The sequence below is a fragment of the Ixodes scapularis genome, unplaced genomic scaffold (assembly GCF_016920785.2).
Source record: "Ixodes scapularis isolate PalLabHiFi unplaced genomic scaffold, ASM1692078v2 PGA_scaffold4__175_contigs__length_147842914, whole genome shotgun sequence".
In the NCBI taxonomy this organism is placed as follows: Eukaryota; Metazoa; Arthropoda; class Arachnida; order Ixodida; family Ixodidae; genus Ixodes; species Ixodes scapularis.
Window position 1 is genome coordinate 134,870,539 of NW_024609879.1, and position 15,799 is coordinate 134,886,337.

At 40.2% G+C, this 15,799-nt stretch overlaps 1 protein-coding gene across 1 annotated transcript in view; it reads left to right on the top strand.

The window, feature by feature from the left end:
- LOC8035413 (venom metalloproteinase antarease-like TtrivMP_A) overlaps window positions 1-15,799 on the top strand; it is a 37,841-nt gene that overhangs the window by 12,225 nt on the left and 9,817 nt on the right. The window contains exons 6-11 of the mRNA XM_040218964.1: window positions 4,288-4,400; window positions 4,884-4,958; window positions 5,753-5,889; window positions 7,100-7,158; window positions 13,789-13,897; window positions 15,269-15,436. Coding sequence (XP_040074898.1) covers window positions 4,288-4,400; window positions 4,884-4,958; window positions 5,753-5,889; window positions 7,100-7,158; window positions 13,789-13,897; window positions 15,269-15,436 — 661 coding nt within the window. The remainder of the gene's footprint in view (window positions 1-4,287; window positions 4,401-4,883; window positions 4,959-5,752; window positions 5,890-7,099; window positions 7,159-13,788; window positions 13,898-15,268; window positions 15,437-15,799) is intronic.

The following is a 15,799-nucleotide window of genomic DNA, read 5'->3' on the forward strand; positions in this document are numbered from 1 at the left end:
TAGCTAAAATCACTTCATGAACTATAGTAGTAGTAAACGGTAAACAATCGTCGAAAGTGATGTTACATTGCACGGGTAAGGGTCAAGCATGAAATTAAATTATGCGAAAACAACTCACAAACAGATTTTGGTGACATTTCGATAGCTGACCCGTTACGCAGAGTTATATTGTTAGACTCTTTCGTAGTTTGCGCTTTCACATAACGCCAGAATTCTTCGGGTCGTTTCTTTAGGCTACGCTCTACCAGTCTGCGGTAGCGATACTGCAGTAGTAGCTTTTCTTCTTGGTTCTTGACACATGGTATATTTTGCACATTATAATGTAAATTTCATCTTAAGTGATATTCTAAGTGTCTGGAAAACCACTTAGGGTGCATCTCGGGACGATTAGGCCAATGAGCAACGAGCAAATTCATGGAAACATTTACTGCGCCTGTGAAACTATCCTCCATAGAATCTACATCAGAGCGTTGCAAGACATCAGTCTAATCATATTGCGCGAAATATTTGTATAAAACAAAGTAATCGCCAGCGCTGTATGTGTACCGTAGTGCACCAGACAAGACCTTTGATCTTAAAAACAGAGAAAACGCGACTGTAGAGCGCCGTTCACATATATGCGACCGAGTAAGACCGAGAGAGACCAGACCGGTTTTTAAGCCTCTTGCAACGTCTAAGGACCGGATTCACTGCAGCGGAGCTGGTCCTAAGACATCGCAAGAGGCTGAAAAACCGGTCTGGTCTCTCTCGGTCTTACTCGGTCGCAAGAGTGTGAACGGGCCTTTAGTGGAGTGTGAAAAGTGTCGGCAGTGACCAGCGGGTCGTTCACGCGAGTCACTTTCGAAATAAAATATTAGAGAAAATTAGATTCAAAATATTACCGGAACAGTTTATATTAAATAAAATCAGTGAAATCTATAAAACTAAACAAACAAGGCGCTTTTGACGTGTACAGGAGCTTTCGCTGTTGATTCGACCAGAAATCCAGACCACTTTCGGTAGATTAAAATATCCGTATAGCAGCACGCGATATTTGGTCTCACCATTTTCATTTTCAAGAAAATTAAAGTGGTCCACAAAGTAAGCAGCATCTGAAGCAGGGGAAAATATTATTTTCCAAATATAAAAATGAACCCGTCACCAGACGGTATCTCAACCCAGACGAAAGCTTGTTACATCCCAAAATCATTTCGCCTATGAGCATTAAGTGACTGTTTGCAAACTATTAGTACACCCTCTCCGTATTTAATCCCGGAGTATATTCGCGATCTGTAAAGAAAAACGTGAAATATTCACTATTTGCAATGCCGTCATGAAGCCAAGTTTCTGACAATATGGCAATATCATATTCAGTAACTAGTAAGACAAAATCATCCGATTTTGTTCTGAGGTCACGAAAATATAATAAATAAATAATAAAGTAATAATTATACAATGATTAAAATAATTGTATAATGATTTAAGGTAAATATGGACGTAAAATGATAAATTATAATATCAAACATGCGCCTGTAAAACAAATTAAAGAGCAAAGCAACAAATTTGCACAAATCGCAATGAATATTTTTTTCTTTAAATTTCCAGGAGACCACAGATATATTGAACTCCGCCTTTTGCTGAGGATCAATTTAGCGTCCCGGGTTTTACCGGTTATTTCTGTAAAAGTGTAATGTTTTAATTTACTTGAGTGTGCAAATATAAATTTTCTGCGCTTGCAGATAGCACATATTTATCTCAATTATGCTCGATGCTTACGAGAATAACCCACCTTTACCCCAGATAAGAGGATACATGTCCAAAACACATCAGAGTCAATTGATTCACTAGGAAATAGCGTTAAATGTCTTAAGTCACTCTTGTTGAAACAAGCAGTCTCCCAAAGTGGTAGCTGCAACTTCCTGTTAGATATGACAATAGTGTGAAATTGAATTGATGCCTTTTGCTCTAGAACTACCCTCTGGATTCAACGAACAAATTACTGATACACCAATTATGTTATACTTTGCTCAACATTAATAATACGGCGGTATTACCCTTATTCCCACTGGAGGATGTGGTACACATATTTGCATGGTGTAAATCAGAACGTGATATTCTGGATCATGGCGTATTTATTTAATCGGGTGCGGTATGTAGAGGTTAACGGTGACCGTTCAATTGTATCTGAAGTGCCCTCGGGCGTCCCCCAGGGGTCAGTACTCGGGCCAGTATTATTTTTAATTTACATTAATGATATCGCGGCGGAAATAAATCAAGGGGTTACTGTGCGACTATTTGCGGATGATTGTCTGGTATATTCAAAAATCGAGGGGCAAGACGACCAGCGCAGATTAAGTGCATCTGTTGGGTCTATTCAGGACTGGTGCTCGAAATGGAAGATGAAAATTTATACACAAAAAACTGTTTTCGCACGAATAACAAACAAAACTAAGAATGTTCTTTCTTATACTTACGAGCGTGATGGGAGTCCTTTGGTTGAAGTTGATAGTTTTAAATACTTGGGTGTGACACTTTCTAAAGACTTAAGTTGGAGTAAACACATAAATGAAATATGTCACAAAGCAATGAAAAAGCTTTGGTTTTTAAGACGGAATCTGACCAGTACTCCGCCTAAAGTGAAGTTAATGGCCTACCCTACCGAAAAATCCGGTATAACTTTTCGCTATCCGGATTATGGAACCGGAAATTTATCTGGAATCTATCCGGAATCTATCTGGAATTTAGGTTTTCAGAAATAATTCCTTTGTCTGCAATCTGGATTTCGGATTTCCAGTAACAAATTTCCGGTTTCATAATCCGGATAGTGAAAAGTTATACCGGATTTTTCGGTAGGGTACACAACGTATATTAGGCCTACCTTGAAGTACGTGCATCGGTATGGGACCCCTATAGAAAAATCAAATTGGTGAACTCAAAAAAGTTCAGGGGAAGGCGGCGCGATATATATCCAAATACAAGCGACTTGATTCTGTCACAGATATGCTGAACAGCCTCAATATCCCCTTACTTTCCGTCCGTCAAAAAATTGCTCGACTAAAGTTTTTCTTTGTGTTTTCTCATCACCTGTATAACATTAACCCGGATTCTAGATTAACACATCGCGCATCGAGAGAACTCAGATACGTTAGCACTAATCAATTTGAAGTGCCCAAATGTAATATTGACGCTTATAGGTTTTCTTCTTTTCCTAGAACTGTAAAAAACTGGAATGATCTCCCACAAAATATATTGTCATTGGACTGTTTAGATGATTTTGAGAGCACCCTTTTGAATATGACTGGTTTGGAATGATAAATAGTAGTTAAATATTTTTTTAGAAACTTCGTTCAAGATTTTGAGTGCTGAGAATTCATTTTTTTGAGTGCTATATAATATATTGAATGTTTGTGCTATTTCAACCCCTTTACTTTAAGTGAATGTCGCTGAATGTTTACTGTATTGCAGTCCTGATGTTGTATGTTTCAGTGATCTTCTATACCCCACACCTGTTAAAGCCCCATACTTGGGGTGAACAGTATTCATAAATAAAATAATAAATATATATATATATTTATATATATATATATATATTGCAATATTTTCCAATGTATGAGTCGAGTTCGACTTTCAAATGACAGTGGCTATATATGACAGTGGGACTTTTATGCCTTTTTTACATCTCTTAACTGTGCAAGGTATAGGCCTACGTAGGTTTATGTTTCTTGTTCTATTCGTTGGCCAGAATTTTGAAACTTGCTCTCGTGTTTGTGTATATCGCGACCACAATACAGATATCCGCGCCTAGTAACAATGCAGTTTTGCCGCGTCGATAGTAAAAATGCGATTATAGGCCAACTCTTTCGTGAAAATGGTTGTTTAAACAAGGGTGCGACTTATACAATGGTTGACATATCAACACACGTAATTTTTTTTTCTGTTTATCCATCTCTGTTTTTCCGTTTATACAACGGGAAGTAGTCTTTATCATCCGGTGTGGATGATTAAGTAGGCCCTTGCTGTACAAAGTAGTTCATTGCTGTATGACAGCTATAGCCTGAGGTTATTTACGTGCTTCATGAGTAATCATACACGATAGCACGCCGGTACAAGGCTCATCCACATCAAAACGGTCAGGGGTGGGATTGAACCCAGCATCCCTGCGTTTATTGCGCAAGCTTTTGCTCCACGTGCTTCAAGCTGCGGTCAGCTCACCCCGCCCCCAAACTCCTCCGACTTATAGACAGAAAAATTTGCTAAGTGTAACAAATAAACAGAATCAACATTTTTAATGATCTGCCTTTTATACAGGGATAAAGGTTATTATTACACCTGAGGTTCATCTCCTAATCGACTCGGCCCTTACAAAACAATTTAACGACACAGAAAGTATCGTCAGTTATTACGCAGTATTCGCTGCCTTTGTAAGTATTCACTACACGTTTTCCAATTTTCTCAGTGCGTGTAATAAATGGAGTTTGGATTGCCCAAACCACGAGATCGAGGCGCACTGGCATCATGAATTTCGTTATCTCCAAGTTCGTTTTATCGGTACTGTTCATGGAATTAGACAATACACTTCGTTCATAAAGGCTTCCATGCATGACCATTAAGTATAGAAACGCAATGGGTTCCGATTACTGGGTATAATATCAGTCATCATTATTTGCACGCACAAAACATATTCACGGAAAAAAGCATAAGCACTGCTCTATTAGTGCTATTTTAGAATGAGGGCTGAATGTCTACAATAAAACATTTAGTATCTCAGCGCACACCAACAATCATACGCTTTAGCTAAGCTATTTTAAAACTGAACAAAATGTAACATTTCTGTAGAGTAGTAATGCTATAAATGGCCAAAGAAGTGAATAAATTGTAAATATACCTGGGTCATATCATTACAGCTGAATTTAAAATTTAAAACTTTGGAAGAATGGCTTGATGTGCAGCTTGTTATTACAAAGATTACGACATATACGGTGAGTTAAACGACGTTTATTTTCACGACCTGAATCATTTCTGCGGGCTTAAGATTTTTATGGTTTATTTCACACAACGTGCAGCTGGTATTATAAAGCTTTATTCACAAGTTATGCAGCTTTTGTTTTCTTTCACTTTCTGCCATGATACGTGCGTATTCTTTTCTTGTGTATAGTCAGTTATTTCTTTATAAAGGTGGGAATTAATATGTTAGGTCTCGCTAGGCAAAATGGAAGACACAAAGGCACTGGAATTAAAGCGTAGTTATAACTTCAGCTTTAACCAACCTAGCTAAACTATGGGTCGAAAATGTTGAATTAAGGAATAGAGGAAGATGATTGTAAACCTCTCTATATTGAAACCGACAGCATAGTGCGGTGTAGGTTCTTGATATGAAGTGTCTGTAATTAAGATGCATACATTTAAAAAGTATAAGAATTGTAAAATTTTAAAAAATAACAAGGTGAAGGTGACTTTATGGGTTCTTATGGGTGTGACACTTTTTTATGTCCATGAAAAAAAATTGTGGACATTTTGTGTCAACGGTAAGGAACAAAAAGAAAGAATTACAAATAAATATCCCGTTTGGTTATTTTTTGACCATTCTGGGAATATAAAGCAGTTTGGTCTGTGGACACAGCCAGCTGGCCTTTCGTTAAGACAGTTGATTTTACATATTAACTATCTAAGAAATACATTTTACATGATAATATTGGCCGTACAATACGTGCCATTCGCTCCGCTTGAAGCATAAATGATAAATTAACATAGCATCTGATCAAAACGATTTCAGAACACAAGCGAGACCTTTGTTAAGAAGCCACCAGGAAATGAAAGTGTCATACTCACAGACAGCCTAGAGAAATTAAGGCATTTTATCAAGAACAAAAGCGAATTTTCAACCGATGACCTTGTGGTATTACTAACTGGGTATGTATACAACCTGCAAAGCAATTAAAACTATGCCCTAGTGGGTGAAACGCCAAACACTGCACACTAGACTAGCATGAACTATGCTTCTGTTATAATGTAAGAAATTTCTGTTCAACCTGCATTGATCTCAGAGCCCAAAATAAATTTCTTTGCTGCTGCTGATTAGAAACTCGTTTTAAAAGTCCGAACCTTCTATTACTTTAACTGATATCCCGTCATAACCAATAAAGAATAAATAATTTATATGCCCTCTAGTAAGCTACATTTGTTATTTCTTACATGCTACTTGTTCAATGCCGTAGCAAAATATTTGATGTCCATCAAAGGGGGTCCCAGTTACGTACAGAATATTGCAGCAAAGCGCTTCCTGCAAAAAAAAAAAAAAAGTCAACGAAAAACAACCACTGAAATATCGAAGTTTCTTTGCGCCTAAACGGTTCCCATGTGCCAGTCGATCTAACTTTGAGGCAATCCAACGATTATAAAACTTACGAAATACTTCTTACGAGAGAGTCAATGCAAAAACGAATGCCTCCTTTCCTTTAGGAGAAATCTTATTCAGGAAAACATGTTTTTGTAATGGTGACAACTCGAACGATTTCTTGCTCGCAAAGAAGAGCGAAGATGTGTTTTGAAGTGAGATTTCTTTTCCGACACATTAGCCGCATGTTATTCTTAAATAGCTAGGGAAAGAAATGTTTGTTTTTAATTGTATTTCAGTAACATGAACTGCATCGTATATTTAGTAGTTCTACTTCGTTTAATACATAGTGTACTGCAACAATGTCGCAGCTACTGACGCGAGCACGTTACCTTTGTTATGCGTCCCAATTGCACGCGAGCGCCTGAACATACATTATTTGAGTTTTTGATAACATTTCATAAAACTATTTTATTTCAATCGTTATACAATGCAACCTGAAGTTCCAAGAGTTACACCGCAAGATATGAACTTAACAAAACCACTACTTTGATGAATTCCCTTGGAATATAAACTTGGTGGCAGGAAAATAGTGAGTTCGGCCTAGTTGGTTTATTAGGGACTAGATGCGCCAAAAGACCGGGTGAGAGTGAAGACGACAACAAAAGCTCCTTGGTGGAATCAAAATACTTAGTAAGCATTATCTTCCAAGAGGTACATATTACACAATATTGCAGAAATTTTAAGTTGTTCCGCGTTTCAGCTTAGGGTAAACTTTTTTTGCAGACGAGACATTGCGGTTTATAACTCAGAGAGCCAGAAAGTGGAATCTGAAGGCACTTCAGGTATGTACCTTGCACAACAGTAAACATCTCGCTAAGGCCGGTGAAGAAAACTGCAGTCGTTGAAGGTTATAAAGCGGACTTAGTATTTTTGCCGAGCAATTATGATACTCAGGAACATAGGCCATTTAAATTTCGGAAAGGAAATTTAATATGCAAGTTAGAAAAAATAAATTATGTCCACAAACTGCGTCATATATTTTCTAATTCAGTGATACCAGGAGGACATACCCGTCCGACACTGCTCATGTTTTTGTTCACAAGGTTCCTAAATATTCCAAGAAGAGGCACCAGCTCTAGGGAATATCTTTAAGAACAAACCAATGAAGCCACACTGCACAAATTGACATTTCGGAAACGACATCGATTCGCCGCTAATTTCTACTCTTCAGAAACGTATAATTCCTATTCAAGCCTGCTGCTTGAACAATGGGAGTCATCCAAGTCTGATAACTATATATATATATGTATATATATATATATATATATATATATACATATATATATATATATATATATATATATATATATATATATATATATATATATATATATATATATATATAATGATACATAGACGGCGACGAAGACAACGACAGGCCATCGGCAGTGGCTCGTGCACACAGGCGCTGCAGCGGGCAGTTTTGAATTAAACCTATCGTTCGGAGGGCACCCCGTTCCCATCGCTCCTTCCAGCACTGTAACATACTTGGTGGAGGTGCGGGGTATCACGCTGACGGTAGGGTATGGAGCCAGTACGGATGGCCGGAGCCGCCGCTTGCTCACCTTCTGCCATGGAAGGCGGTGTAAGCACCCGATGACTTCGAAGATGCGTGATGGCAGAGCTGTAGATGGCTTGGACGAGGGACCCCCTCTTCTCCACCAAATTTCCCCCTCCACTTGCGGTCGAGACGACCGCCAACAACGGCGGGGTAATGATACATAGACGGCGACGAAGACAACGACAGGCCATCGGCAGTGGCTCGTGCACACAGGCGCTGCAGCGGGCAGTTTTGAATTAAACCTATCGTTCGGAGGGCACCCCGTTCCCATCGCTCCTTCCAGCACTGTAACAATATATATATATATATATAGCTATCAGATAGCCGGAGGGCTATATATAGCCCTCCGGCTATCACAAACCTCGATCGATGCGACAAATCGGAATGGGATTCCGTCCTTTTAGAGGCGTCCCTTAAACTGGTAAAAATCGCAATCAGTCATAGTGATAAACAAATAAAAAAATGTAACACCTCAATAACCACTACTATCCGATCGAACGACCCGCTTTCGACGCATGAAACAACCTCCTTACACGAATTCGAAAGAAAGAAACGCCGCGAACTTGAAACAATCAAGTCACGCAAACTCGATCGAGACAAAGTACCACACCCTATACAACCTCCATCCGTACCAAACCAAAACCATGCCGGTATTCAGCCAAACACTAGAATTACAGACAGCATGCGCCGAGACGAAGTCTTCAAATATTAACGAGGCGAGTGGTACATGCACTATCGTTAATTTGTCTGGAATTACTCTATCAGCCGAAGAAGAAAAAGTTATTTCTAAAGGACTAAACTTTTGCCCTGCCACTGGTTACATTGATGAGTTCCAAGTTCTCCAAGACCTAGATAACTTTGCCAGAAATTTAAGGTTGCGGGAATACTTTGTAGATAAACCGTCCAACTCCAAAAACACACAGCCACGTCCAATTAGCGATTGGACTCCAAATATTTGTCGCAAGAACGGCCTGGACTTGTACATATCGGCTGTACAAAAGGATGTTATGCGAGAATACCACAAGTACAGATGGAGACGGAACAACCTAACTAAATCCGAAAGAACCTCTTTGAAATCACTAAGTACTAGAAAAGACATCACAATAAAACCTGCAGACAAGGGAGGGGTGATTGTGATTCTCAGTACTGACGATTATGTTCGGGAAGGGTACCGCCAACTAAACGATCAAAAATTTTATGAGCGTCTTCCAGGCGACCCTACAAAACGCCACACTCAGATCGTAACGTCAGAGCTCAAACAACTTGTACACAGAGGCAAGATAACCGCTAATGAATATAATATAATGAAGCCAAAACAACCATCCCCCGGTTACTTTTACATGCTTCCGAAAATTCACAAAAGTGGTAATTCAGGCCGCCCAATCATATCCGGGATAGGAACAATAACGGAACCTCTATCGGGCTATGTAGACGACCTAAAAATACCTACAACCCTCGATTCGCATGTCAAGGACACGACCCACTTCCTCAGGGATATATTAAATTTATATATACCGAAAGGATCACATCTTGTAACCTTGGACGTGTCTTCATTGTACACGAACATTCCACACGACGACGGAATATCTTCGTCAATAGATATGTACGAGTCCCAAAGAAAACCAGAGAGCCCAGATGGTCACGTAATTGCAACCCTAACAAGGCTTGTTTTAGAACTAAATGTATTTGAATTTATTAATGAATATTTTAGACAGGTTAGCGGTACCGCAATGGGCACCAAGATGGCACCCAGTTATGCTAACATCTTTATGGGGAAGTTAGAGTCAAAATTTCTATGCGATTACCCATTAAAACCACTACTGTACAAAAGATTCATAGATGATATATTTTTATCTTGACACACAGCGAGGCGGACCTGCAAGACTTCATAGTTAATTACAACGCTGTCCACCCACACATCCGTTTCACCCACACTTACTCCCAAACCGACATTAACTTCTTAGACGTGACCCTTACGATAGAGGATGGGAAATTAACAACAAAGCTTTATCGCCAGCGAACAGATCGGCAACATTACCTTCATTATAAGAGCGACCACCCACGTCACTGCAAGAACAGCATACCCTATAGCCAGGCCCACCGTTTCAAACGCATCTGTTCAAACAAAAATGATTTCGACGCGAGCGCTCAAAACCTCAAGAACGTGTTGACACATCAAAATTATCCACCACGTGTAATTGATAATGCGATCGATAAAGCCAGAATGCTGAACCGCAGCGATCTCCTGGAGGATCGTCCCCCACAGAGCAACACACAACGCACAAATCTGTCTCACCTATAGCACTAACTACCCTAACGTAAACAATATTTTAAGACGACACTACAACATGCTCGAGCAAAGTGACCGCCTCAAACGCGCTTTTCCCTCTCCACCGGGGGTCATCTATAGACGATCACGCAAGATTAGAGACACGCTAGTTAATTCTCGGTTAAACTCTACACCGCGACACAACGAATGCAGGCCTTGTAATACACCGCAGTGTTTAATCTGCCTACAAATTCAACAAACAGACACAGCCAAGAGCACGCATTCGCAGTACTCAATGAAACTTAAAGGGGAACTGACATGCAACTCTTCAAACGTAGTGTACTTGCTAGAGTGTAGAGTATGCAAAATGCAATACGTCGGACAGACCGAGACAGCGTTTAGACTATGCTTTAACAACCACAGATCGCACTCTAAAACTAATCCAGGCCTCCCTCTTTCAAAACACCTCCGTCTCCCTGAGCATTCTTTCGATAAATTATCTGTGACATTAGTGGAATCTGGATTTAGATCAAACCGGGAGCGCGAACAGCGAGAGTCATACCTCATATACAAATTCAATACTATAGAAAAAGGAATAAATGAGAGTCCAGGAACACTTGCATCAATAAGAGCATTAACCTAGACTACCCTTTCATAGTGGTACTGTATTTTCGACTGGAATTGGACCACGTGATTATTCTATTACGACTCCTATACTCTGGATGTTATCTTTTATGGAACCGTGCTGTTCCCGTGCTTTTGTCTTACACACGTGTTTCATGTATCATTAACATCTCCCAAACGTACCCTCTTCCCCCTCCCCAACCACGTATCCTCTCTCCCTTTTTTTTTTTTGTTTTTTTAGTTGGGAGACGGGGCAAACTTGCTTTTGGTTTTCTTGAAACGCGCGGAGCCCCAGGAATGACCGTCGCGGGGATGCATTGGCTGGTTAGGGGCCATCAGCCAAGAAGACGTCGCCCGTTCACGGCCTATTGTAGCCACCCTTCCTGAGCGCTCAAGAGCACTTTGTACTTCGCCGCCCCGCAGGAGGAGCGGGCCAGGGTGTAAGATAGACAAGTGGGGAAACGAGAGCCAAATGAGCGACCGAATTGTGTCCCCCTCGGGTTTCTCTTTTTCTGTGGCGCCATCTATGTGGAGCACCGCGAACTCTCACTCCTGGTGGGTGACCGGTGGCGACCGGCTAAACTGACGGAGATGATTTCGCGTGGATTTTCAATGAAGGAATGTCGTGCTCTCGGTTAATTTTGCGCACTCTCCCATAAAGTTCCATGCGAATTCGATTCCAATTTTTTTCTTCTCGCCGCAGCGCCATCTGTCGCAAATCGGGGGTACCCGCAAGCAGACGAGTACACAATCCGGTCACGGCGCTGCGGTAGGGTTCTATGGGCCGTTTCCCCACCTGCCTATCTTACACCCTGGAGCGGGCTCAGGTCAAGTTGTTTGCCATGTGGAAACGCGTACACCCCGCACCCCCTTCCCTCCCCCCCTTTCTCTCTTTTTTTTTAGAGCGCAGCTCTTAGGGGCCCGTTCCCGGCTTGAGCGGCGTCGGCGTCGCCGTCGCCGTCGCCGTCGCCGTCGGCGTCGGCGTAACCAAGGTCATCCCAAGGTCACGTGACCCCTCCAGGTCACGTGGCCCCTCCCAAGGTCATCTCAAGGTCACGTGACCCCCAAGGTCACGTGACCCCTCGAGGTCACGTGACCCCTCCCAAGGTCATTTCAAGGTCACGTGACCAAGACCCCACGTGACCCTTTGAAGGTCACGTGACCCCCAAGTCACGTGACCCCTCCCAAGGTCATCTCAAGGTCACGTGACCCCCATGTGAGACCCAATGTTACGTGACCCCCAGGTCACGCCTCCCCGAGGTCACGTGACCCCCTCCCCGAAGTCACGTGACACCCCCCGGCCCCCCCCCCCCCCGAGGTCACGTGACCCCCCCCGGAGCATATTAAAGAATGAGGGGAGGAAAGGAGAAGGAGGAGGGGTCTACCCTCCCCTCAGTACCCTTCCCTACTCCTCCTCAAGAGCTGCGCTCCCATTCGGCGTTACAGGGATTTGTAAACGGCTTTCACTTTTTTTCTCCCTAGTTTTGAACTTTCTTGCTGCGGCGATATGCCCTCACTTGAATGTCATCTCCTGACGAAGCCGAGTCTCTCGGCGAAACTGTCGATTAAACTTCCGCTGTTTGTTGTTTTTCACTGTGAGTTTTTCACTTCGTTATATATACGCCTTCGGCCACTTGGCTCTTATGCCACCATGCCCACTATATTTATATATATATAGGGTGTTTTTTTAAGCTTAACAGATTTGTTTTAAAAACGCCGTGAAAGTTACACTTCTGCCGCTTGTGCAGGTGAGTTAAACGGCCAGGGGGACATTTTATAGTTGGCTAATCGTAACGATCAATCGGCTAATTAATTAAAATTCATTAATTAACTTTTTAATTAACGAAAATAGACATATGGTTCCAATTAGAAACTTACTCAGCGTCATCGAAAACCACTAAATCAGTCATTTTTAGAAAGACTTTGGGCGCGTGAGAAGCGTAGTAGTGCACTAAAGTTACCTCTTGTGGAGCAGGTACAAAGCTAGAGGTTGCGATAAGGCGCCCGCGCGCCTTTTTCGTGTCTTATCTAGCCCCAGCCTTGTACCTGCTCCACGAGTCGTAACTTTAGTACAATACTACGCTTCTCACGCGCCGAAGATCTTTCTGAAAATTACTGATATAGTGGATTTCGATGACGCTGAGCAAGTTTCTAATTGGAACCATATGTCTATTTTCATTAATTAAAAAGTTAATTAACAAATTGTAATTAATTAGCCGACTATAATATTTCCCTGTGGCCGTATAACTCACCTCCACAAGCGGCGTAAGTGTAACCTTCATGGCCTTTTTTAAACAAATCTGTTAAGCTTAGAAAAAACACCATATATATATATATATATATATATATATATATATATATATATAGAGCACACACTTCAAAATATATTTTATCATGGTGCTCAAACAGTTGCCCTCCATGTTAAACACTAGCTTGGAGTGGCAAAATGATTGTGTATTCCACTCCAAGGACACATCGCCGCCAGAGAGAAGACCAGTAGTTTTAACAGTTTATTCTATTGTTTAGAGGTTCTTTTCTCATTTGTAATAACTGCCTAAAACAAAATAAGGGACCAATCCTGATGTTACATTTCTGGTAATTCCTAATATAGCGTTATTTCATCGTGTAGAAATATTTGTAATATAAAAGCAGTCCCTAATTCTTGAAATGTCTGCTTTTTATACCGTGCGTTTCAACTGCTACAGTTACTTCTCAATGGGTTGTATCAGTAGGTTCTCCGAATTATTTGCGTCAGCGTTCATGGACAGAATGCTTGTCTATGGACGTTGAGGAAAGCTGCTGAAGTATCGGCATGCTAGGCTTCTAGTTAAACAGTTTCTTTATCGTTGTTTAAAAAAAAAAGTAGCAAGTTCTCTCTAATATTTCACGTAAGACGCCTGTTTAACCTTGGAATATTACCTTCACATTATTCATCGGGGTATTATTTTCCCATTAAAGGTTACGCGTATGTTGGTGGCGCTTGCCGGGATTCCAGGGTGGGCATGGTGGAAGACAAGGCCAACATGTTCACCGGTACGCACACATTCGTACACGAGGTCGGACACCTGTAAGTGTTTACAGATCTGTAAGTTTACAGTTCTCATAGAGTTCAGCGAATATTAGTAGGCATCGGAAAAACGCTTATTAAGAAAACTGCGCGATTATATAAATCATATGAGTAAGCGCGCGATAAATTGTGATATGAGCTCACTATCTTGATTGATATGTAAACATATATACTTTACATAATAAAATGTTTATTGATGTTACACAACAACATGCCTTTTGTGATTTTTTTCAAAAATTTTAAGAAGGAATTCGTCCATTAATTTTTATATTTGACTCACAAAACCCCGTTTTCGCCAAACTTGATTGTTTTAATATTGCAACGCAAGATAAATATTTCTTCATCTTTTGTTCACAATAAGCCCCAGTTTTTCTATTTTTCCAAAACAGTATTCCTCACATTTTGTAGTTTTCAATCAAAACTTCTTGATTACTAAGAATGAATAGCGAAATATTTCTGTTTTAAAATACTTCTACATTGTTGGGGTTGTCGTATTTGTTAAAGCTTTGCATCCCTGAATAAAAATAGGTCCCCAGGATTCCCTGTTTCAGATGATGCAACATCTTGATCGCGGAAGTTTCACGTAAAACATGCGAAATTACAGCACCAACATTGCAATTTAGAAAAAAGAGTATTGGAAAATATAATGTAAGACAAACTTAAATATATTTCTGGACAGTACAATGTCAGCGCACAATAAAACTCGAAAAGTTCGGCGACGTATGTTGGAATGCTATTGATAGTTTGAAGGTCGCTGCCTAAAAAAAACATTTTTAAACGTCTTTAAAGACACATCTTTCTTTAAAGCAACATCGCCCTAGTGCTTTAGTTTACGAATGCATATTTTTTATGAATATTACAACAGAAACTGCTGAAAAAAGCTGAGTACATAGTTTTTCTTCAAATTGCCTAAAAACGAGAAGGGCAACAATTGTATTTTATTTTTTATCTTTTGATCAAGTACAATACATTTCAAGTGATTTATATGTGAGCTTAGAAACCCTAGTAAAAAAAACTGAAACGTGTAAGAAATGTTTTGATCCAATAAACGCGTATGATCAAATAAAATCATACAAGAACCTTTTAAGTGTAATATAAGATTATCAAATTCATAAGAAGCCAATAGGTTCCTTATAACTTCCTATATAGTCGTATATTGTTCTTATAAATTTTTTTATGCTTTTATATGACCTTATTTGATCATATGGGTCATTTGGACCAGTACAATTTTATAGATATCAAATGTTCCACTAGGAATGCCCGCATTCATAGGTTGATTACTAGATTCACACATTGAACATCTGTATGTTCTGCATAACTGGTAAAATACAAGATACACTAAAGCTAGATGTATTCTTTTTTATCAAACAGACTTGGGATGTCCCATGACGGTACTAAGGCACCAGATCACATAAAGAACAGTCCCGGAGCCACAAAGTGCAGCCCGAGTGACGGTTACATTATGGCTCCTACGTACGACGTCCATAGTTATCATTTGTTTTCGGTATGCAGCTCAGAACAGCTCTTCGCTTTTCGAATGTAAGTAACAGAACTCTACACCTAAATAACTCAGGAAACGAAGCATAGCAGCAGTTTATAATAATAATAATAACAATGCTTTTTTTATTTCTTGCCTTATTATGTTTTGTTTTCTCTTAGTTCCAAAAACGGTTGTGAAACCTTTTATGCGGTGCACTGGGACTTCGTATTACAGGTACACCTTAAAACGTACAAAAACATCTGAAAATACACCAATCCATGTATGCGAAGCGAGCACAGCTACTGCAGAGACTGTGGCTCATATAATATATAGTACACTCCTGCAAGAATAATTTAAATTTAACAAAATCTAAAGGAATATTTAATTCACTATCGGCTATGGTATTAAAAGCAGACTGCATA